Source organism: Malania oleifera, chromosome 3 (genome assembly GCF_029873635.1).
Source record: "Malania oleifera isolate guangnan ecotype guangnan chromosome 3, ASM2987363v1, whole genome shotgun sequence".
In the NCBI taxonomy this organism is placed as follows: Eukaryota; Viridiplantae; Streptophyta; class Magnoliopsida; order Santalales; family Ximeniaceae; genus Malania; species Malania oleifera.
The window spans coordinates 27,747,337-27,771,937 of record NC_080419.1 but is presented as its reverse complement, the minus strand read 5'-3'; the positions used below and the strand labels follow the sequence as shown (position 1 = coordinate 27,771,937).

At 35.0% G+C, this 24,601-nt stretch overlaps 1 protein-coding gene across 1 annotated transcript; it reads left to right on the top strand.

Moving 5' to 3' along the window:
* The first annotated feature begins 501 nt into the window (after nucleotides 1-501).
* LOC131151056 (AMSH-like ubiquitin thioesterase 3) lies at nucleotides 502-24,281 on the top strand. Its single transcript, XM_058102232.1, has 14 exons — nucleotides 502-819; nucleotides 3,279-3,343; nucleotides 3,433-3,508; nucleotides 3,604-3,810; nucleotides 4,225-4,325; nucleotides 13,463-13,568; nucleotides 13,666-13,712; nucleotides 13,928-14,258; nucleotides 14,691-14,780; nucleotides 14,874-14,936; nucleotides 15,568-15,642; nucleotides 20,828-20,890; nucleotides 21,772-21,824; nucleotides 23,849-24,281. The coding sequence occupies exons 1-14, from the start codon at nucleotides 712-714 to the stop codon at nucleotides 24,021-24,023; spliced, it is 1,560 nt and encodes a 519-aa protein (XP_057958215.1). The 5' UTR covers nucleotides 502-711; the 3' UTR covers nucleotides 24,024-24,281.
* The last annotated feature ends 320 nt before the right edge of the window (nucleotides 24,282-24,601 follow it).

Genomic DNA, 24,601 nt, shown 5'->3' with positions numbered 1-24,601 from the left:
TACCTTCGCAAGATGAACATTCTTAACATCCATGTCCATCTTGAGGGGGGGTGTTGGAGTATTCCATCTCATATTAAGAGTATGGAAATAAAAAGAAAAGAAGAAAGAATTAAAACAGAAAGAAAGAAGGAAGAAAAGAATTAGTTAGCAGAGTCTTGATTAGTTAATTTTGTTTTGTTGTATTATAAATAGATATTGAGACTGATGTAAATTAAGATTATTCATTAATTACATTCAGCATACTTCTAGTTTGTTATTTCTATTTCCTTCATTATACCAAAGTTCTTAACAGTATATCTGAATTACGTAAAAAAAATTGATTTCGTTTCTATTTATTTTATTGTTAGTTATCTTATCTTTTTATAACATGTGATAATTTTTAAAACCAGAGAATGAAATGTTATTTTCTAAAAAAGTACGGAAATTTTGCCCAATTTTACCCTAAAATTTATCCGAGCTCTTTGCACGGTATTACATGCGGCCGCCTATTAGAATGCGTATGGTGCTACTGTACGGAACCAACCAGCACCTCACCATGTCGACATCACAAATGAAGTGCATAATATGCTTCTTCAAAACGACGACGGGTCTTACTTGACAGACACGTCCCAAGAGCTCGTCGCTCCCCTTAAGAACGCGTTCTCCGCGGTCCCAATGCCGGCAAACCGACCGCCGGAGTTTGAATAGCACTGGACGTTCTGGACGGAGAAGATGAAGCCGCCTAAGATGCTGATCAACGTCACCGCCCGCAAGGTCGAGGTCGACAATCGAATTCCTCTCCGCTACTACTACCGGATCGCCGATAATCTTCTCAGACAGGTCTTGCGCTCTCTCTCTCTCTCTCTTGATAACATCTGATTCTTTCTCTGTTTATCTCCGTAATTTGAAACTAGCACTCTTCATTTCGGTTTTTTAGTTAATTGGTCAATGCAATGACTGAATTGGCGGCGACCTCGAATAAAATTTCCCAATTAGTGTTTTTAGGGTTTATGGGTCTGATATTGTTCGTTGATTCTCTTTTTTCTTAAGTTGTTTAATTAGGGTTTCCTCAGCATATGTACTTTAATACGCCTTAAAGTGTAAATTTGAGATTTCATGAATTAGCTGGAGCAATTGGGAATTTTTTGGTTCATGGGTAGTACAAAGTTGGCAGGCGATGTGTTACGCGTTCGTGTCGAGTATGCAATGCATGTTTTGAGTAGGTTTTCATTGCAAGATTTTTATCTTATTTATTTATTTATTTGCAATTATCTTTGTTTCTGATATTAAGCTACAGGTATGAAGATGGGGTTAGTAATTAGTGACTATCATATTCAATGGTAATATGCACATAATGCACTTATGTAGATAAACACACCAATAATAAATAAGAATTTTAAATAAAAATCCCCAGGAATAAAATATAATCACTGCCTGTTCTTGTTCCTTTGTTACATCTGAATTGAGAAGATTGTATTATATTCTGTTGTTTTGGTTAATTGTTTCATTATGTTGCAAACAGGAGTGTGGACTTCTGTGCATTCATGCTATATTTTTTCCTTCTTTGGTTGCCTGTAGTCTTCTTAGCAGCTCCACTTGAACATTGAACCAGAATAATCTTATTGGTGGTTTCAGTGGTAATCATATGGTTTTCTTAACTATTTAGGTCTCTGCCATTCTTTAGTCAAATAATAGATTGACATATCATACTCTTCTTTTAAATTTGTGACCCATGTTTTCCCAGCTTGGTTGCTGTTTTGTGGCACCTTTAGTTGTTCATGTCATTCTTATTTGGTAGGGGCGTTGGTTTTTGTTGCACAGCTTAAGCCTTGTTATGCTGCATTTAGGACTAGGATTTCTGGTCTTCAATTTGGATAAATTGCAATACAAAATTGTATCGAATTTCATCCAAATTCACACAAATCTAGATCCAATGTCTGAACTTCAAGCTACCAAAGGCAGGGTTAGTCAATTTCTTCCATGAAAATTTGGCATATTGCAAGGTATTGATGTGTTTTAAACCAATGGAAAACCCGAAGCATATAATTCTAGCATGTAAAAACTTAAATCTATTCATTAACTCTTGCTCCATTTAGTCAAACACGTGAGTTTCTTTTCCTTATAGTAGGATTCATAATGAGAGTGACAATCCTGCTAAGTTGAGTGATGGCAACTTGCCATAAACCAACCTTTTTAACTTTTGCATTTCCGCCATTCTTGCATGTGACTTATTAAGATGATTATTGAATACATAGTATCTCAATAAGGATATGTTGTAATTGAACTTGTTAATATTTTTTAAGAAAGGAGGATAGTCTTGTTCATTGTATCTTTTTCAGTTTATATGATTTTATGCATCCTTTCTAGAAGATGTAATTAATTAATTATTAATCAATAATAATTATTTTTTTTGCATTTCCTCTGTTTTAGTTTTGCCATTCTTGTAATCAAGAGATTAATAATACTAATAGATTTAGATATCTTGGATCCATCATGCAAGTTAAAGGGGAAATTGAAGAAGATGTAGTATACATAATTAAAACAGGTTGGGTAAAATGGAGAAGTGCTTTAGGTGTGTTGTGTGATCGTAGAATACCCTTAAATTAAAAGGCAAGTTTTATAAAACAGTTATAAGGCCAGCTATGCTTTATGGTTTAAAATGTTGGGCAACTAAGAAACAACATGTACAAAAAGTTAAAGTCGTTGAAATGCGAATGTTAAAGTGGACGAGTGGTTTAACATTAAAAGATATAGTAAGAAATAAATATATACGCAATAATTTAGGTATAGCACAGGTTGAAAACAAGATAAGGGGGGGCCGGTTTAGATGGGCTGGACATTTGAAACGTAGACCTAATAGAGCACCTATGAGGAGAAGTGAGTTAGATATTATTTCTGGCATGAAAAGGAGTAGGGGTAGGCCTAAAATAATTTGGAATGAGGTAGTAGGGAAGGATTTAGTGGCCCTTAATCGAATAGAGAAAAATGCTCTCGATTGAGTGAATTGGCAAAAAAGGATACATGTAACCAACCCCCCCTAGTAGAACTTATTCTTGCATGGGACCTATCAGCTCTAGAAAAACATTATCTTATCAGTAATCCGGATGATTATTGAATGTCGAGTATTCTTTAAGGATATACTATGATCCTGTTTGTTGAATATTTTTCCTTTGAGATGATTTTAGGCCATGGCAATTTGATATGTTTTGCCTTTTTATATAAGATGTAATTTTTTAGATAAAAATTTTGTTTTCCTATTTTTAGATATTTTATTTTGAATGCTTGTTTTTCATATTCAGGCAAGTATATATCGGGAGGAGAAGAATGTTGTGGACTTGTATGTTATGCTTCTCAGATTTTCAAGGTAAGAATGTTGAAATTTTTCCAGTCTTTTCTGGCACTGAATCTGATAAAAATATTTGGATGCATAAACTTATTCCTGCTTCTGCCCAGTTTGGTCTCTGAAACTATACCATTTCATCGAGATTACCAGGTTTTGCTTCCAAAAGAAAGAACTAGTTACAGGAAGGTAAGTAGTTTATTTCTATTGTAGTTTGATTTAAATGTTCAGGATCAGTAGAAATGGTAACAAATGTATTGTTGGATGTTCTGTTGTCGATCTAGAAATTATTAGTTGTGCTAGATGAGTTAGAATCTTTGAAGCCAGAATTCCAACGTCAAGTAAATGAACTGAACAAGCATCATGCTGAAGCTCGAACTTGTCAAATCGATGGCTTGGAATTGGAAAGGATTTCATCTGGTTCAGGGACATCTTCTGTGGAATGGCCTCCTAATAATAAGAGACCATTCTTGGGTCTTGATGTTAACTGGGTAAGTGCTTGTCACCTGAGAAATGATACCTTAAATGCGTGATTGGTGTGTTTGTGAAGTGACAGTTCAGAATTAGTTATTCTGTTTTGAATTCCATTATGCTGTCTGGTTTGCTATGTTTCATATGTCACTTCTGTTGTACCTCATTCATTTGATTATTATACAGTCATTGAATTATTTAATTTGACCTAACATTTTTTTCCTTTTTCTTTTTTGGAAATTTCTCAGCTTTAGTTATGTCTTGCTTCCTCCTTTATTATCCGTAGATAATATTTTAATTCAATCTTTTCTGGTGTCTATGGACAGCTTGCTGGACGTCTCAGTCATCATGTTCAATTGATCATTTAATTTTGCCTTAAAAAATCTTCTATCCTTCCAATAATGTTTTGTTTATCCTTTTTGACTGTGCTGCAGCCGGTGAGCAGGGCACCACAGTATTCATCGAAGAATAGCAATGGTCCAACTCAAACTTTATCATCTAATTCCATGGATATTGATAAGCAGTTCCAAAAGCTGTGAGTTTACTGTTTAATTGTTCAATTATGGCATTTAGACATGAAGCCTAACAATGGTAGCTGTTTTCTTTGTGGTTAGTTGCAAATCTATGAGCACACTGGTACTTGACTTTGGGTTCATTTGATTTATTTTATTTTGTGTTCACTACTATCCTTGATATTCCTTAAACATGCCATTGCCTTTCAAATGTTTTTACTTTGGATGCCCTGTTTTTGAAATTTGTTTCATTTCTTATGAATTCCTGTAAGACACCAGTAATCAGATTTTTACGGCAGCCACCAACAAACAGATTTTGAAGATATGTAAATTCCTTAGCTTCCCATCTTCACTACCTAACAAAAATGTTGACATATGTTTTGATTCCTTAAATTTCATGAATGTTGATTAATATGCTATCAAGTTCTTCGAATTGATGTAGGACAAGAAGCAAGACCTTGGGAAGATCCTTATTGGAGAATAATTAAGAAGAATTGGGTTAGGAGAGTGTTGGGTTTAGTTAGTAGTTAATTGTGTGTTTAGTTTAATTAGTATAGTAGTGTATTTAGGGGTTTCTTTGTAATATTTCTGTATTTTAGGGTTATGTTTGTGTAATTTCAAGTAGTTTTAGGCGTATATGTGTAATTTCATATGTTAAAGGCTTTCTTACAAATAGTGTGTGAAACATCGTGGTTGAATTTTGTTAAAGCTTGATATACATTGTTGACCCACAACCTAACAGCTTAAGCTTTTAGGTAAAGTGGTAGTCTAACATGGTATCATAGCTGGTTATCAGGAGGTCCTGGCTTCTAGTCTCGTCGCCCGCATTTATTCTGTGGTATTTAAAATTTATTGTGTTTATCTTTCCACGTGCTGTCGAGCTGCACCTGCGGGGGAGTGGTAAAGCTTGATATACATTGTTGACCCACAACCTAACAGCTTAAGCCTTTAGGTAAATTGGTAGTCTAACAAATTTGAATTGAGCAAGTGAACATGTGTTTCCCCTTGTATCTCCTCTCTCCTCTTTTCCACTTCGTTCATCCCCTTTCCTCCCTTCTATATCTCATGGCTGCATATCATTGATGCTGCCCCTGCATCAGTTGATGGTATCAGAGCCCAATCACAATCTCCATTGTTCCATTTTCAGTCTCCCATATTTCCCCCTCACTCTTCTCCTCGTCTTCATTCTCTATCTCTCTCCCTATTCCTCCCTTCCTGTTTCTCTGTTCCTCCTCCACCTTCCTTCTTCTTTATCCTCCTTCTTTCCTTCTATTCTGTTCTGTTCCGTCCCAAAACCTCTGCTGCCCAGCAGCATTCTTTTCTCTTTCTTCTTCTATGATCTGTTTCCTAGTCTCTTCTATTTCTCTCTTTCAAAATTTCCTATCTTGGAACCATCCAGGAATCAAAATCCCAAACCGATTATCCCCTTCAACCATCTTTTCTACCCTGAAATTTCAGTGAAAAAAAAATTGGAGAAACAGTTCCGAACTTTTTTCAAAAATTCCAGTCGGTCCTCATTTTTCGAACAACACTTTCTAGACACCATCCTGCAACGCTGCCCATTCCATTGAAAACAGAACCCTGAAATCCTTCCCCTCAATTTTTCATCACCATCTGACCAGCCGCGTGGCCTCGTGCTGAAGATAAGTTCCCCATCTGTTGGCCTTCCAAAATCCCAAGTTTCCTGTGTTTTTCATCACACTGCCACCACCATTGCAATCCTCGCCCCCTGATCTACCTTCTTCTGAAGTTCCATTATTGGAGACTCGCTGCTGGCGACTCACGTGCCCCATGTGCCTGGTGGTGTGCGTGACAAAAATTTCCAGCATATCTTGCAACAGCCGGACTTGCAAGAAATTCATCCAGCCATGATTTTTGTAGTTTCTTCTGTGATATTTTGATCTGCAGCATTATATTTTGCATGTGGACTTGATATTTTGCGAGCAAGTGTGAAAATTTGTTATGAAAAGCAAAAAATTTTCACTGCCAGCATAAAAAAAGTCAGATTTTATCGCTGTAATTTGTGAGTTTTCTAAGTGAATTTATTTCATTTTACGTGATACTCAAAATTAAAGGCGACTTGAAGACAGTTCTTGAAAATTGAGGGTCAAACTTGTGGTTTTATATGAATAGATTGAGAATTGTGGCCAAATTGTGTTAAGGACTTTGGTGATATGTACTTGCAGTGTATATATGTATAAATCATTAAATCCAGCGACATGGTGACAAATTATTGGAAAAGGAACCCCATTTATCAAACTTTGAGCATAATTTCAAGCTTTTTTTCACCTTTCTCAAGGGTGTTGGTAATGTTTGCAAAATCATCTTTGATGGAAGATGTCCTATGAATGTGGGTTTCAAGAAATGGATCATTCGTCTACTTCATCTGGAACCCAATCCATAGCCTTATGAAATATCTTGGGTTGATAACTCTATTTTACATGTTTGTGAAAGATTTTTGGTTCCTATCAAAATGGGTTACTATTTTTGATAATGTTTGATGTGATGTCATACCTATGAATATTGGCTAGTTACTCCTTGATTCTCCTTGGTTAGATGATTTGGGTATCACTCAAGGACATGAGTACACATCTTTCCCTATAATGGGAAGAAAATCATTTTGAAGCTTGCTCTACCAATCAACTAGGATAAAAAATATGAGATTATTGATCATGCAAAAAATTGCTCAACTTGAAGACGCTACAAGCAAGGAAATGAATGTGTTTGAAGACATTTACGGTGATGTGGGACAAGTGTTAGAATTCAGAAATATAGAGAGAATTGAGAGATTTAAGGGACGGGATAGAGAAAGAGGGAAAGAAAAAAGAAGAAGAAGAAGATGAAAGAGAGAGAAGAAGAACAAGAGAGGAAAATAGAGAGAGAGATATAGAAGAAGAACAGAGGAAGAGGATGACAAAATTGAGAAAGAGAGGCACAAAATATAGAAGGGCAGAATAGAACATAAATGGGGGAGGAAGAAGAAGAAGAAGAAGAAGAAGGATGAAGTACCCCAACTAAACTCGTAATTATAAAATAGCCTGAAAGTACTTAAAACATGCAATTGAACCCAAAGTAACTATACTTTTAAAATATCTAAATTAACTAATTTAAAACAAAACCTTTGATTGTTGCTGTTGTTTATTTTTTCTTTATTGAGTAATTCTTGTCCTTGCCTACAATGTTATTTCTCTTTCTCTGTCTCTCTTAGTATATCTTCATCTACTACAACAAATTATTGCAATTCTCCTTAGGGTTTCCAATCATGATAAAGTCAATAGGAGGAGAAGTTTTGCACTTTGGAAGATTATTCAAGGCTTGGAGTCTGTGTACAAGATTAAACAATTGCATCCTCTAGAATACTCATGTGCTCAATTCAATTCCCAATTTTAATATTGAATTTTGTTGTCAGCTCTTGGGACACTTCTACAACTTGAAGGAGTTGTTGCTTTGCATTTGCGTGTCCTTCAAGGATGGCATCATGTGATCTACCATCTACACAATTAATGGAGCTTTCATTTTCACATTGATAATCCACAACGACCATGAATTTAGGGTCACTTGCAAATTCCTCATTTTTGTGATAATCAGTGTAGTCTATGACAACAGCAACTTCTGTTTCATCTTTGATAGGCTGTTTTGAGAATTAAAGTTCACTTGCAATTTCGTCTTTTTTGCGATCTCATGTGTAGTCTAGTACTCCATGACAACAACAATTTCTGTTTCACCCTTTATAGGCCATTTTGAGATTGGAAGATCATATTGCCCAAAATAAGTACTCTTTCTTCTCTTGAGATGGAAAATGATCTCATGATAGTAGTTGGGGAAGAATTTAGATACCAACAAACTTTTTGTTCTGAAAGAAGGTTTAAGTTTTACCTTGCTGTCTTTGGTAATATTTCATTCTATCCCACCACTCAGCTGTGCAATTAGCTATCTTATAAGTTGCAAATCTTCCCCTTCTTTTTTCAGGTGTATCACTATATTCGAAATAAATGTCAAGACAAAACAGCCAGTCAATGAATTCTCTTTTGGTAAAATTACCATTGTGAAAGTAAGGGCATTTTTTTTTCTCATTGGTGTTTTCTATTTTCTGTTTTCTGTTTTTGTTTTTGCTTTTGCATAGTGAAGAAACAAATTATAAAAATGCATTTGTTTATGTTGTCAATTTTTTGTTTCTATTATCGGTTTTCAGCTGTTTGCAAAAAAACTGAAAACCAGATTTCATGGTTTTTAGTTGTTTTGGTGACCTGTTGTCAGAAATTTTAATATCTAGAAATAGTTCTGTTGGATAAAATCATTCATTTTATACACTTTTAAATCAAAATAAAAAATAAAATAATTATATGAATTTAAATATAATTAAAATAAAAATATACATAAATTTCAAAATATAATGGTAAAGCCAATTACAAAATATTTTTACTATTTTTCAATTATCATGTTTAATAAAATTTTTATTTTAAAGTAAAATTTGAAAGTAATGACTAAATAAAATAATTATATTGTTTTTATTTTTATTGTAGTGTTTTTTAATGCGTATTATTTGCAGTTTTATTATTTTAATCATATTTTTATAACATTATTTGATTTAAAGATGAAAATGAGCATATTTTAATTGAATTTTTAATTTGTTTTAGTTTTATAAATATTAATCAAATAGGTCGCTCATTTTTGGTCTTTAGTTTCTGTTTCTGGTTTTTGATTTTTGGTTTTCATTTCTATAATTTTTGATAGTGATACTAAACAGCCCCTAAGATCCTCAAAACATAGAAGCCCATGTAACATTTCTTAAACTCATACCTTGCAAAATATTAAGGAGAAAAGACACTGAACTCCCTTGAGGTTTGGAAAAAAGGTGCATGCCTCCGTTGAGGTTTCAAAAATACCATGAAGCTCTCTTGAGGTTCCGATAATTTTACAGATCTTTCCCAACATTTGATATTTCGGACACTTACACCCCTCAGACTTGTCTTTTTGTAAAATGTATGGGGTGTTAGTGTCTTTTTGGTAAACATGTGGAAAAGTTTGTGGAATTTTTGAAACCGCAAGAGGGGTGTAGGATTTTTGGAACCTTAGGTGAGGTTAGTGTCTTTTATCCAAGTATTAAAAATGTTGGCTTCTTGGCTGTAGGTTCTCCAACTTATCAATTAGAATAGATGTCTTGCATAAATTCCAAAGGATTCACAACTAAACCTGACTTTAGGGGCTGACAGCTTCAAATATATATATCAAACAATCCAACTTGGATTTATTCAAACCAACATTAACATCTCGTGAAGGATCCAATTTGTCGCAGTAAATCTCAAAATACAGCAGCTGGGCCTCCATGTGAATGCTGGTAGACCTTGAAAACTCTGAAATTTGTGTTGGTAGTCTAATATGTCGAGCTAACTTCCCAATTTCCCCAGTCCCCACAAAATAAAACCTTACAAAATGCAGCAAATGAAGTTTGAATCCAGTGTTGGTGCTGAAATTATCCTCCAAAGTCCAAACATGTAACTTGCACTAGCACTTGAAATTTTCCTCAATTCTGCTTCAAAATCTCAAGCAAAAACCATTTATAGTGGTTTGAAGCAATTTTTTGTCAGTATGGAAGCAGGAGGATTCTGGCAATTTCTCACTCACAGGTCACTGGTGGTGGTTAATCAAGGGTTGATAGTTTCACTGTTTCAGTGATGGCGTCAGCATGCTAATAAAATATTGGCAGATCTGAGATTACAGAAAGGGGTCGGCTGGAATACCTTCAATTGATCCTTGGCCCACACCCCTTGTTGGGTGAATGTGAAATTGCAGGGAGGTGTTTTTCAGTGGTTTCTGTCTGTGATAGTGTAGGGGATGTTGCAAAATTCTCGCTGGAAGTTGGGGATTCAAACCAGTGGCACAACTGTAATTTTTTGGAACTTTGCAGGTGAGCATAGCTTGCAATTTATGAACTTTGACTGGCTGCGTGGTGATTATGGTTTTCTCTGATGCCAATTTGATGTAAGACAAGTATTATAATTCAGAAATAGAGGGAGAATTGAGAGAATTAAGGGAGATAATTAGAGAAGAATAATAGAAGAAGAAAGAATGTAGAAGGGCAGAGCAGGACAAAGATGGGGGAGGAAGAAGAAGAAGTCGCAAAAGGAGAACCTGTGGGGTAGAGAGAGACAGAGAGAGGGAAACTGCAGTAACTCAGTTTTCAAAATGATTAACTGTACAATAGCTTATGTCTCCAACACTTGTGCAGTTATGCCCACCACTACAACACACTTACGAAAAAATAACCCAACTTAACATGTGATTACAAAGTAGCCTGAAAGTGCTTGAAATACACATATAAACTAAAGTAACTAATCTTCTAAAATATCTAAGTTTACTAATTTAAAACAAAATAATTGATTTCTAAATCTTTAAACAGAAGATGGTTGGCCAGAATAATTCACAAGTGATCCTCCATCGGAAAGTCTTTCAAACATTCCCATTGTTGAGTTTCTCATTCCCGACATGTTTATTGATGCCAACTCCCAATTCAAGTTAGAGATGCTACCAAAGGATCATGGTTTCTTATATCACTCAAGCGCTAGGTTTTGAAGAGTCCAAGTTTGCTTCTTACTTTTGATCCTCCAACAATTTAAAATTCGAGGCCAAATTCAAATTGGGGAAGATTTTATGTAGTACAAGAAGGAAGACCTTGGGAAGATTCTTGTTGGAGAACAATTAAGAAGAATTGGGCCAATGGACTGTTGGATTTAGTTAGTAGTTAATTGTGTGTTTAGTTTAATTAGTATAGGGTTAAGTGTATTTGGTGGCTTGTTTTTAATATTTGTGTATTTTAGGGGTATGTAATTTCAAGTAGTTTTAGGCAGTATATGAGTAATTTCATCTGTTAGAGGCTTTCTTATAAATGGTGTGTGAAAGCCATGTAGAAGGTGATTGTTGAATTTAAATTGAGAAAGTGAAGGTGTGTTCCCTTTGTACCTCCATTTTTCTCTCCTCTCTTCCTTCTTCCCTGTCCCTCCCTTCCATATCTCATGGCTGCAGATCATTAATGCTGCCTCTTCATCAGGAATAGGATGCAAAACCAAACATTAGTTTAATGTTGGTGAGCTGCTGTGAATTCCATAGATAGTGTTCAACATGCTTACAACTGTTATTGAGTGAGCTATTGTTGAAGATTATGGATTAATTCTCATATATGCTTGCAGTGTATCAATCACTGGATACAAATCTATTATAGAATTACCAATGATCAAATTTACTAAAAAAAATTCATGAGGTAAATTATAATAATCCCTTGAGTTTTATTACCATGAAAAAGTAATAGCATTACTCAATTGTACTCGCCCACGTGCCTATCCATGAGCATGCTGACATGGACACCCACACCCAATACATATTTATGTGCACACGTGCAAATGTGAAACATACATACATGAACTTGTGCATGCATATCAGCGCCGATGCTGCATTTATATGTGCATGCATGCACACATATACATGCAGGTGCATGCCCATGCATGCACACACAAGAATACACTGCAGAGTGGGTTCTAGGTCAATCTTTGATGCAAGTTGGCACTTTGGCTGAGATGCAAGTTATGTATTTAACACGTTTTATCATTTTAAAAAATTGGTTGTATGTTGGAATTTTGTATTTGTTCAATGACATTTCTTTTTTTCTACAAGAATGGACAAAATTGGGAACAGCTTGAGAAAAAAAAATCTCCTCTTTTTGTATACAAGCCATGGGAACTCATGTGCACCACGGCTCTCAAACTCCTCATTAATTAGTTTAAAACGATAATAATATTTCTTTTTAGTATTGTACTCTTGTTAGTTTCACTTTTGTTTTTTAAACACAGAAAAAGAGCAGTTGTAAGGTTATTTTGGGAATTTAAAAAACCAGGCCAAAAGTAACTTAAGAAAGAGGAATACCTTTTCTAGCAGTAACATATATTAGAAGTGGAGAACAATTTCACTTTAAATTTCTTAAGAAGTTTTCATTTTGGTAGTCTTGGCCAGCCCATTCTTTCTTCCGATTATTGAAAATTCTGCTAACCAATATCATCTGGTAAGCTATGTTTTACTGTTAAATGTAAAACTACATTTTATTTTGCTTTATATATATATATATATATATATATATATATTTTGATCACAAAAGGAAAATTATTAACACCAGAAACAGAATGTACAAAGAATGGAGGACAAGAGGTCCTCCTGAGAACAGTGAAACAGTTAGAAACTTACAAAATGAATTACAAGAGAGATTGGGCAGTAGTAATCCCCTAAAAAGCCCTAAACATTGGACCCAAGAAGAGGTTAGAAAGATAGCTCTCTGCTGCAACAACGGCCAGGGGAGTAATGTATTTTAAATGTTCTCGCATTTCTTTTGACTCCAAGCGTGCACAAAATAGCAAAAACAGCACTTTGCCAGAGCACTTCTCCCTTACTTCTCTTACCAAAACCCTGATAACTCATGAGCAAAAATTCACTCACAGCCTGAGGAGGTATCCAAGCTTCACCAAAGCTAGAGAAAAGGGCACTTCATAAATGGGTAGCCATCCTACAATGAAGAAAAAGGTGAGCATACAATTCATTGAACTTGCAGCACATCACAAATTTCAGGCATGAGAGTCATGAAGGGCCTTCTTTATCTGAAGTAAATCGTCCATTGTGTTAATCTTATTCAGAGTCACTGTCCAAATAATGCTTTGAATCTTGGATGGGACTCTAGCCTGCCAGACAATGGGATGATGATCACTTGGCTCCTTGTCTTGCAATGCATAAATTGGCTAAGCTTGCCTTCACCATGAATGGTAGCTAAACAACATCCTGTCTTTTAATGACTTAATTTATGCTAAGGTAGCAAAAAATTTCACTTATTTACTGTGCATTAAACCTCATTTGATTTCATTGCTATACATTGTGTTGAGGTATAGGTTAACTGTTAATGTAACTTTGCAATCTCTTGCTCTTTTCTCCTTTAATTCATTACCCTTTCTTATTTATTTGCCATTATGCATAGTGCTCTATTTCACTAGATTGCTAAGGAGACCGAGTTTTTTATTTTCTAAATTGATAGTGGTTGTTAGATTAAAATTATATGCAAATTTGCTGCCAGAAGGGGCAGTTTCTGCAAGGATGACGCATGATTATTATTCTTGAAAATGTGCAGATCTCTTAGTCTACCTCTTCCAAAAAAGGAGACACTATCTAGACACTCATTTTTAGGTCCAAATGGGCTTCGGGGCCAGTGGCTAGGACCTAGTGCAGAGATAAAGGTAACAATTGTTCCTGCATTTCTATTATTTATTTATTTTTACTTTCATGTCATGATAGTGTACAAATTCCATAAATTGATCAATATTACTTTGTCAGGTCCATTATCCAAGCAGTACTGATTTAATTGCAACTGAAAATTCTAGGTATGATGTCAATAATTGTACGTAATTAAGTCTTCTAATTTGTAACTATATTGCTGCATTGGGTTTTCATTTTTTAATTTTTTTTCTTTGAATATTTGTTGTATTCTAATGCATTGGGGTTTTTAATGTGCACCTTGATACTTCGTTTTAAATTTCTCTCACCCATTGTGGCTTCCTATAGCATTAATACTAATTGGTTTCTTGATTGGTAACAGCCTCAATCAGGCTGGACAATATGGTCTTGTAGCAGAAAAAGAAGACAATTCAGGAGGAGATAGATCTACCATGGAATCAGTGCTTTCCTTGGATGATGGTAGGTGGCTATGTCCTGCTGATGAATCAGTTCCTCCGGTGAATAATGAAGTGAGGGAAGGTAACTTTCAGCTGGGGACTGTTAGGCAACCTAGTCCTCCCCCTGTTCTTGCTCAATTGCAGCCAGACTTTCTCCCAATTTCGCCATCAAAAGTTGCTGATCCAAGACCTGGGCCAGCAAAATCTTCTCAGGATGGAGTTGCCAATTCTAATCCTTATCAGCACTTGCACATTGTATGCTTCATGCTCTGTTTTCTTGTTATTTAGACTTTCGATTCTCTCTCTTTTTTACATAGTCATTTGGGAAAATATATTCCACTTTTAGTGCCGAATTTGGAAAGGCAAAAAAAAAAAAAGGAAAATATAATGAATTCTCTTTTTTATGTTTATTGAGGAAAGTAAGAAAGAAAATAAAATTTATATCAAATCAATGTATAAATTTTTATTTTACACATGATTACCATTTGGTTTTTCTTAATTTTTAATCATATTAGAAAAAAATTGTATTTTTAATACTAGTTGATGTAAAAGGAAAATAAAATGAAAAATGCTTCTTTTTTGCCTTTCCTTTTCCCAAACAAAATCTTTGATCCAAACAGGGGCTTAAGGTTTTGTATGTGTTGTTTGGGGGAATGTGATGCCAGTTTTGTTTAATTTGTATTGTAGCCAGTGAAAATGATGGATGATTTCTTGAGGTTGGCGCGGGAAAACACCACCAGGAACTTGGAGACATGTGGTGTTCTTGCTGGTTCACTGGTAAGAACTGCTCTATTTGTGATGCAAAAGAGGTTTACTGGTGGCACTTATTCATGCGTGGGTTCTTACATTCTCAATTTATTCTGGCTGTAGAAAAACAGAGTTTTCCACATTACTACTTTGATAGTCCCGAAGCAAGAGTCGACCTCAGATTCGGTAAGATGAAAAATTTTCTTCAGTCATACTCAGTGCAGCTCTATTCTCGAATTTGATTTTAGGCTTATCTCAGTTCTTTTCCGTAACTGGAGTCACAATTCCACATACTTGGATGTGTGTGAATAGTTCACTGTCCTGATGAATGGTTGATGACAAACTGAGAATGAATTGAGTCCTTACTTGCACCGATGTTGGACAAGTGAAGGGCATCTGGTTTCTTATACATTAATATATCTATATAGTTTTTCTTCCCATTGGGGAAGGGGAACCCATGCTTTTATTACTGTTTCTAATGAAAACATTTAACTCTGAATAGCTAGATCATCATCACATGGACTGCCTTGCCTTTCCTTTTTCTTAGTTGACCTAATGAAACGGATAGTGGAATTGCTTGTACAAGAACAAACTGTTCATGTTTTTAAACACTTCCAAATATGTGTTGGATGAGAAGTTCCACATTTACTTCATTACCATTAGGTAGTTATCATCAAATAGATGCAAGTAACATTTTGGTCTAAGTTTTGTGGTTTGACTCTGGTATCTTATTGATTCTGCATTGGCAGTTACTGTGTATATTTTCCCTTATATATATTATTTTTAACATCAAATTGAAGCAATTTGTAATGTTCAGTGTCAGACATTAAACGAGGAAGAGATTTTTGAGGTTCAAGACAAATTCTCCCTTTTCCCTCTTGGGTGGATTCATGTAAGTGTCTCTTTAGTTTTGATGACTGCTATTTGCTAATGATTTTGCTGATTTAGTTGTAATTTACATTTTAGCCTGAAGAAATAAGTTTTCTGGACTAAATTAAAACAATGAAATATTGCATATTTGGTGGACTTAAACTTGAGTCTTTGATTCTTATCTAGTGTTTGTTTAGTTATGGTTATGTGAAGGATTTTAAGGCTTACACATTGAAAGAATAAATAAAAAAAATATATTAATGTAATATAATGGTCAACAATGTTGTTAACTAGTAAATAGGCCTGTATTTTACAGTGGGACAACTTAAATGTGAAATTAATTTATGCGGCGGGAAAATTTAAATTGTAAAATTAGAAAAAGAAACAATTCTACATATTCATTGAAATATTTTTAATCAATTATAATATCTCAAAAATATATATTGCCAAAAAAATAATATTGTAAACACACACACACATATGTGTGTGTGTGTGTGTGGGTGTGTATGTATTATGTATATGTGGATGTCTAGAGGCTACTCATTTGGTACTAAACAATCTGAAGATGGATCTAAAAAATAGGTTATAGTACAAACAAATTTGGAACATAAGCAACAAAGATATGACAAATTAACATTCTAATCTGAATCTTTATTAAGTACTTTGAATCCCAATTTGAAAACAAAACATAGTGGATTTGTTCTAAAGTTTAGGAAATAGTCTACAAATTCAAACTTTAATTAACTTTTCGTACAAACACCATTGAAATCTTAGTAAAATTAAAGCATGAGTATTTATAACCTGTACACTTTCAACCTGTAAGACGAACTTGAACATTAACATTCGACAGACACATTTTATTTTATTTAATTTACTTTTAATAGAAAATAGAATATGAATGCACATTATATCTTCTTAAAAGTCAATGAGCATATACATGCATGATATACATATCTCTATATTTTGAAAATAATTTCAATTACTTTTAGAATTTTAGTGTTTGTTAATGTAATGTAACATGGTATACATATTTCTATATTTTTTTAATAATTTGGATTTGGGTTAATTTTATAATTTTAAAAATAATTTGAATCACTTTTATAATTTTAATGTATGTAAACATAAATAAAGGATAAAGAAAGTAGGGCCTGTAATTTAGATTAGTTTTATATTTTTAATTTATATAATAAAATATAAAGGTGTTGGGAGGGGGGAGTGGTTGAGCAATCACATGGAGAGAGAGAGAGAGAGAAATAAAAAACAGAAAGAATTAATTTCAGTGGGGCTCGCTCACATTGGGGGGGGGGGGTCCCTCATGGACAGGGAGGGAGGTGGAAAACACAAGGTAAAAAAATAAAAAACTGGAACAGAAAAAAGGAGGGAAAAAAAATTGAAATTGGCTGAAAAATCTTGTATTGACACATGTTCTCCTTGCTGCTTCAGAAAATAATATATAGATAGGTTGTTAGGGTTGTAAATGAGCCGTGCTGAATTGAGCTTTGCCTTGCTCAAGCTTGTTCATTAATTTTTTAATCGAACCCAAGCTCGAGTCGAGCTTTGACATATTGATTCAGGTTTGTTTATTATGCAAATGAATGAGCTCACGAACCCTTACCGAGTCAAACTACTAAGATGCTTAATAACTGTTTGATTTTTTTGGAACCTTTCATTTTGAGAGATGAGATGTTTTGTTAAGTAAAAGGATGAAAGGGGCTCTTACTAATACTATCTTAGAGTTTCTTTGCTCCATCAAGTTAGCCCATTGGCTTTGAGCATTAGCCTTATCGCTAAATTAAGGTTATGGAGTTTTACTAAATAATCCTATGCTCAAATAGTCCTTACTTTTAAGCCTGCTATAGTCTATTAAGCCTAATTCGACCTTATTAAACTAGCCCATAAATAATTCTAATTTAAGCTCATTAAACGAGTGATCCAAATCAAGCCTATAATTGAGACACACATGAGCCGAGCCTGCTCATGTTTAGGATAAACGAGCTGCAAAATTGGGATTGGGAATTGCTCATTTACATAATGAATGAGTTTGAACGAGCTCTTACTGAGCCCCAAGCTTCCAACCTGCTCGTCAGCGGCTTGATTCGTTTGTAGCCCTATCGATAGTAACATTAAATCATGTGCCCATTTCTTCATTTTCTCAAAGTTCATCACTTTAAGCAAAAAGTAACTCCCTAAAATAGATTTACCAAATTCATTCTCTTTGAATTCTTATAAACATGGATCAGCATTAAGTTTATTATTATTTTTTTGAAAATGATATGATCTGATTAATTAAGGAATCTATAGAAACAGGATCTTTTGGAAACTTTGTAACGTGTATATTTTTATTCTTGAAAAAAGTAATTAATAGATGACATGTCCTCCCATGCTGGTCATTCATCATTGCTCCATGAAGCATGCATGCCTTTTTTTTTTTGTTTTCCCACGTATGGATTGTGGTACTTGGGTTGAGTGATATATTTAGAAACTGTGTGCTCGTACGTATATAAGCAGCAAAATCTAGAGAAATGTTACTTTGAGAAGAGTCTTTTCTTTGGAATTTTTGTTTGGCACTCATTTGTTTGGAATACTTGGAGTTCAAGTAATATATATATGTTGTGAATAACGAATTGCACAGCGGAATATATTTAGGATCAAACACACAATGCAACACTTAATGATGAATATACAGAACAATCCACAACCACAGCAGATATATGGAAGCAAGAACACAAATAACACAAGAAATTATGTAGTTCGGCAATGCCTACATCTACGGAAGTAGATAGTAAAGATTCACTATCTTCTTGCCCAAAGGACATGAACAATGTACAACCATCTTACTCTAAATACATCACAAATGATATATAAATAGAGTTTACGAAGTTTTTCCCTCCAAACCCCAACCATATTAACGGCTCCTTATTCAAATTTGAAATATGCGCTGGGTATCTCGAGCCAAACCGTCGACGGTTTCATACAGAATGTATATTGTCTGAAATACTGCTCCAAACCGTCAATGGTTAGAGCCTTACCGTCGACGGTTTCCTTTGCTGCTGCTTGATTTCCTTCATGCTTTTCTTTTGTGCATGCTCTCCACATATCACAACTATCTCTACCTTGGCAAACATACGCCCCTCAGACTTGTGCCACATGAGATACACTAAGACCTTTCGTGATAAACCCATAAAATACATATGTCTACCCTGTGATGCTATCATCACCGGTCTCTAAACATTTGAATACATGTAGTCACCCATATGCCCTAACCGCATATGACACAAAACATTTGACTCATATTCTATAGCTGCAACTCCACCTATAATTGTGATATCTTGCAGTGCGTAGATATTTCCCGCTACGTTTTGCCCTTTCATCAACATCAAGTCGCCTTCACTCACTTTCATTTATCCACTTTCTGACTTGTAACTATACCTGTTACAATCTAAAGTACCAGTGAAATTACATTCTTTCTTAGATCTGGTACATGTCTTACATCACATAAGGTTCGCACAACACCATCATACATTTTGATTTTGACATTTCCAATACCAATTATTTTGCATGAAATATCATTTCCCATCAAAACTAAACCATTATTAACTGACTTGTAGGCATTGAACCATTTTCTATTTGCTATCATGTGATAAGAGCATCTGTAGTCTAGGATTTAAGAATTTGTGAGGCACTCCGAACCTGATGAAACATATAGCATATCACCATCACTGCTCCCTGAGTCTCCTTTCACTATATTTGTAGATTTTGACGAATCCTTAGACATATATTGGCTTTCTAGTTTTCGCTAAACTGATGTTGGAGAATCCTCATCCATGATATGATACAACACATTGTCAGCCAAACAAAGTCGAATGGTTGATATTGCCTTTGCCCCCAATTCATTCCAACTTGCTTCATCCATACTTTCCGGTTGAATTCCGTATAAGGCCTTCACCATACCTTGCTGCACTAAGAGATCCTTCACCCTTCTCTACCGAAAACCGAAATTCCCGGTTCCATTGAATTTGACAATGTCAAATTTCGCAGATGAAGATTTAGAGGCCATTACAACAATGCTCTGATACCAATTTGTTGTGAAAAACGAGTTGCACAGCGGAATATATTTAGGATCAAACACACAATGCAACACTTAATGATGAATATATAGAACAATCCACAACCACAACAAATATATGAAAGCAAAAACAACAAATGACATAAGGAATTACGTGGTTTGGCAATGCTACATCCACGGGAGCAAACGACAAAGATTCACCATCTTCTTGTCCAAAGGACATGAACAATGTACAACCATCTTACGCTAAATACATTACAAATGACATATAAATAGAGTTTCCGAAGGTTTTCCCCCCAAATCCCAACCATATTAACGTCCCCTTATTCAAAGTTGAAATCTACGTTGGGTATACCGAGCCAAACCATCGATGGTTTCAGACAGAACGTATATTGTTTGAAATACTGCTCCAAACCGTCGATGGTTGGAGCCTTACCGTTGACAGTTTCCCCTGCTGCTTGATTTCCTTCATGCTTTCCCTCTGTGCATGCTCTCCACTCAGTATGTGAGCCACATATCACAACAAATATATATATATATATATAAGAATTTCATTAATAGAAGAAGAATTTCAGCTAGGAGAATAAAGACATCTCCTTAACATGGTCTGGAAAATTCAGATAAAAAATTCAAAGAATCAACCTGAAAACTAGAAAACAAGAGAGAGAAAACCAACACAAACTAACACTCCAACACGAAAACCAACACAAACTAACTCTCCAACACAGGGCCAATCACGCTGAATATCAGAAAAGCTCACCCTCCCAAAATTTCCCTGCCCCACACACCAAAGAGAAGCTGAATAATGTATAGATTTCAAGCAATATTTATTCCTGTGAAAACATAATCTTGGATTTTGATGACGTAAAAGATGATCAGTTTTAGCATCCTGTATCCTCATTCTAGTTGAATCTGTTTTCATGGTCAACGATTGTTTCTATTTACTATTGTGTTTTTAGAGGTTGACGTGTTCTATAATGACATGCCTTTACCAGTCAAACCAGAAAATGAAGAAATTAAGAACAAAAAAAATGCTTGAATAACTGCATTTATCATTGGTCATAATACATGAATATGGTCAGTTAAATTACAATAGTTTTTGTTTAATAAAAAAGCTATTCTTCTATTTTTGCTTTTTCAGACGCACCCGTCGCAAACTTGTTTCATGTCATCAGTTGATCTGCACACACATTATTCTTATCAGGTAAATTTATACCTTGATCCTGTCTGTAGTTGTTGCTTACTTGCTTTTGCTTTTGTCTTTAATGTTCATGGTAGTTTATCCATTCTCTAATTGAAAGGAATCACTAATGATGCTGTTACTTGGTGAATTCAAAATCGCTTGTATATAAACCATCAGGATAATCAGACAGGCTATGAAACAATATGGTTCGAGCGTTTGAGCCATCGTGGTCTCTACATTTGAGTCCTAGTCTAAAAGTAAATCTTTCTTGTTCTGCTAGGGAAGAAAGTGATAAATCCTATATGTTGATGCCACAAATTTGAAACACCACCCCCCCCAAAATAAAAAAATAAAAAAATAAAAAATCAACAATCTCTATTATACTAGCTATACTTGAATTGTTAGATCATATTTGTAAAAAAAATTGTTCCTATTACTAGAGAACCAGCATTCTCTAGAAACTGATATTGATAATCCCTTAATTCCTCTTCAATATTGGTACTTACCGAGTTACTGGGCATAAATAGATTGCTTCTCTTTGTTCCTGGTAATAAAATAATTTTATTATTAGTAACAGAATTTTGAATGGAATGGGAGAAAATCTATTGCTCTGAGTTAAGCCAGAGAAAGGTTAAGTTCTGTAGGGTAGTATTTTACGGAACAAAGTTACTTACTATCAATTTTTAGAGAGCATCTCATAAGATGTAGTGGAGGACACAGATGTATCTTAAGGAAGCTGTGCTGTCCAACTAGTCCCTTGGGCATTGGTGTTTCCGCTTTTTCCAATCAGTATGTGCATTTAGGCCAAGGCCTATTTATTCTGTTCCCTCCATAGTCCTGTTCAAGTATAATTTTTAGATTTACTCTAGGACTGAAATGCTTTTTTTGCCCTTTCTTTTTAGATCATGTTGCCAGAAGCAATTGCTATTGTTATGGCCCCGACAGATACTACCAGGTACTTTTTTCCCACTCAATGCACGTTGCATTTTATCTTATATATGTGAATGTAATATTTACTAAAATGTATGAATTCCTTGACAATGAAATTTTGAAATTAAAAATAGCCATTTGTTTGTGAGAAATTCAGGTATCATAATTTGTTTAGTGCAGGAGATTGATGTCAATACACACTGGGTTTAGTTCTCATAATTTTGTGCAAAAAGGTTCTCCACAACATTCATATTTGTACAGTAGTCTAATGACTGATTTTAAAATGAAATTGACGTTGTTTTGGAAGATCAGTAAAAAATACCATATAATGGACCGATTAGTTGTTTCTCTTGGCCTTCCATCATTTAGATTGTTCTTATTGCTGACAAATAGCCTTATTTGAATGAGTGCGATGCATAAAGTGCATGTCAGTGATGGTAATGGAGAGTGATGAACATATCTACAAATAGTAATATTCAGTTCATCATTTTACAAAAATCACCCTCCCCCTAAAGGAATAAACAAAAAACAAAAACAAATCAAAACAGAAACAAAAAAGGCTGGAAATGTCTGTCGTCTGCTCTCGATCTCTATATAATTCTTTACTTTAGAATTGTCAGGCTTATTTGGGCAATCCTGCATGGGACCTCATGCCACTTATATAAATTGCTGTTAACCTCTTTCGGATGTTATTGGCCTAGTCCTTGCTAGACCTCAAATTGTTGATAACTATGATAAGAAGTATTGCAATATGCATTGCAAATGGAAATGTATCAAACCATTAAATAAGTTAGCCAGGATCCACACTGTGCGTACAAACATATGATTTAATATGGTCCTACCCTTCACCATGGTATACGTCCACCAATTAGAGAGAAAAATCACTAACCTTGATAAAGATAGAGGTAAGACCATAAAAAGACCACTCAAAATCCTATATTTTTCAATCTTGCAAACAATCTATTATCAGTTTAATATCTTTCTGGCTACCCACTAGGCTCAAATCCCCTACAGTCTTGGGTAAAGCTACCTTACCTTGGTCAAATCCACATCAAGATGTCAAGCCATCCTGTACTTGTAGCAACTTACTATGCTTGCACTGTACACTTTCTGAAAAGCTTCCATTTATGGCTTGGTTGTTTCATGAGAAAACCCTTAGCACTAGGACTAGGAATATCTAATTCCTCAAGTGCAAGAAAAATAAAATTAGGGAACTCTTGTCCACTAAGAATCTTAATCTTCTAGGAAGAATTTTCTTGTTCAAGCAAGGAGTTGAGTCAGATTCCAATATACCAATGGTATCTAGTAGATACTACATACAACATGTCATCAGGTCTTTGCGGTTCTTCCTAAGTTGTGGCTTCAATGTTGTAGCTTAGATTAGATCAGGAAACCAACCAGAGATTAAAGTGGGGGTGCTTCAAATGCTGGTCTCCCTCTTCTCCACCCTTCTCTCTCTCTCTCTCTCTCTCTCTCTCTCTCTCTCTCTCTCTCTCTCTCTCTACGTATGTTAACTGAAGGCTGGAGCTGAAAGCTGGCAACCTACTAATTGGGTGCTGAGTTGAGTAAATGGAAAGTTTGTAACATAAGAAAATGAAAAAAAGAAAGAAATAAAATTAAATAATTTATATTTGCAGAGGTTGTTGCACTTGATAGAATGGACTGTCGAACATTCAAGGAGCTGAACACTTAGTGGGTTTAAAGCTTCACTGAATTGAGTAAACAAACTAGATGTAAATAAGAACGCAATTGTTTTTTTTTTTAAGAAAAAGGAATGATGAGATTGTGGATGATCTGGGTGAAATTGAACCATTTTTTTGAATGTGATATAAACTGATTAGAGAGGAGTGCATGGAGAAGCCAGAAAATGCCTATTCCCGTCGTCAAAAATTGTCTTTGAATAACAGTTATGAAGCTGGCATTCTTGAAATGCTGTATGTGTGTGTGTGTATGAATACATGCTCGTGTGCACTCAGCTAATTTGCTTATTTATCTTCAGATAATTCACACTTTGGGTACTAAATTTTACTACCTCACGTTTTATTTCAGCCCACATGGTATATTCCATCTGTCGGATCCAGGTGGTGTGTCTATAATCCGCAATTGTCAACAGCGTGGTTTTCATCCTCACGAGGAGCCTCTTGATGGTACCCCCATTTATGAGCACTGTTCTCATGTATATATGAACCCCAAGTTGAAGTTTGAGGTGGTTGATCTTCGGTGAGCCCGTGTTTTTTTTTTTTTCCCGAGTCTTACAAGATATTTATATGCCATTTTATTGGAAAATGTTTATATTAAATACCCAGTGTGTACACCCAAAGAAGAAAACAGTAAATATGTGTTCATCTGATGAGTCACATACTTGTGTAAATTCAATGGGATCCAAGGAATAGAGTTTTGATGGAGCTAGAGCACATTTGTATCTCCCCTTCTAATGCAGCCAAATAGAAATTCTAGCCATGGTCAATGGCTTCCTCTGCAACTCTGTTGGAGCTTTTTTGATATTCTATACATTATAAAAGCAATAGGGTGCAAATGCCCCAGTTATTGCGTTCTCTGTCAGTGGCATCTCTATGAAAAAAAATAAATGATCGAAGCTGTCAAAACAATCAATGACCAAAGCAGCTCCCTTCATATTAAAGGCAGTTCGAAGTTATTGCCGACTCTTGGGTCTTTGACCTCTCAATTTAGCACATTTATTGGCTTTAATAGAGTTGGTGGGAGAAACAAAATTTACACAGGAGAGCTTCAGTTTTGAAGCTGTGACTCAGAACGATTCGAGGAGAAGATTGCTTTGATGAA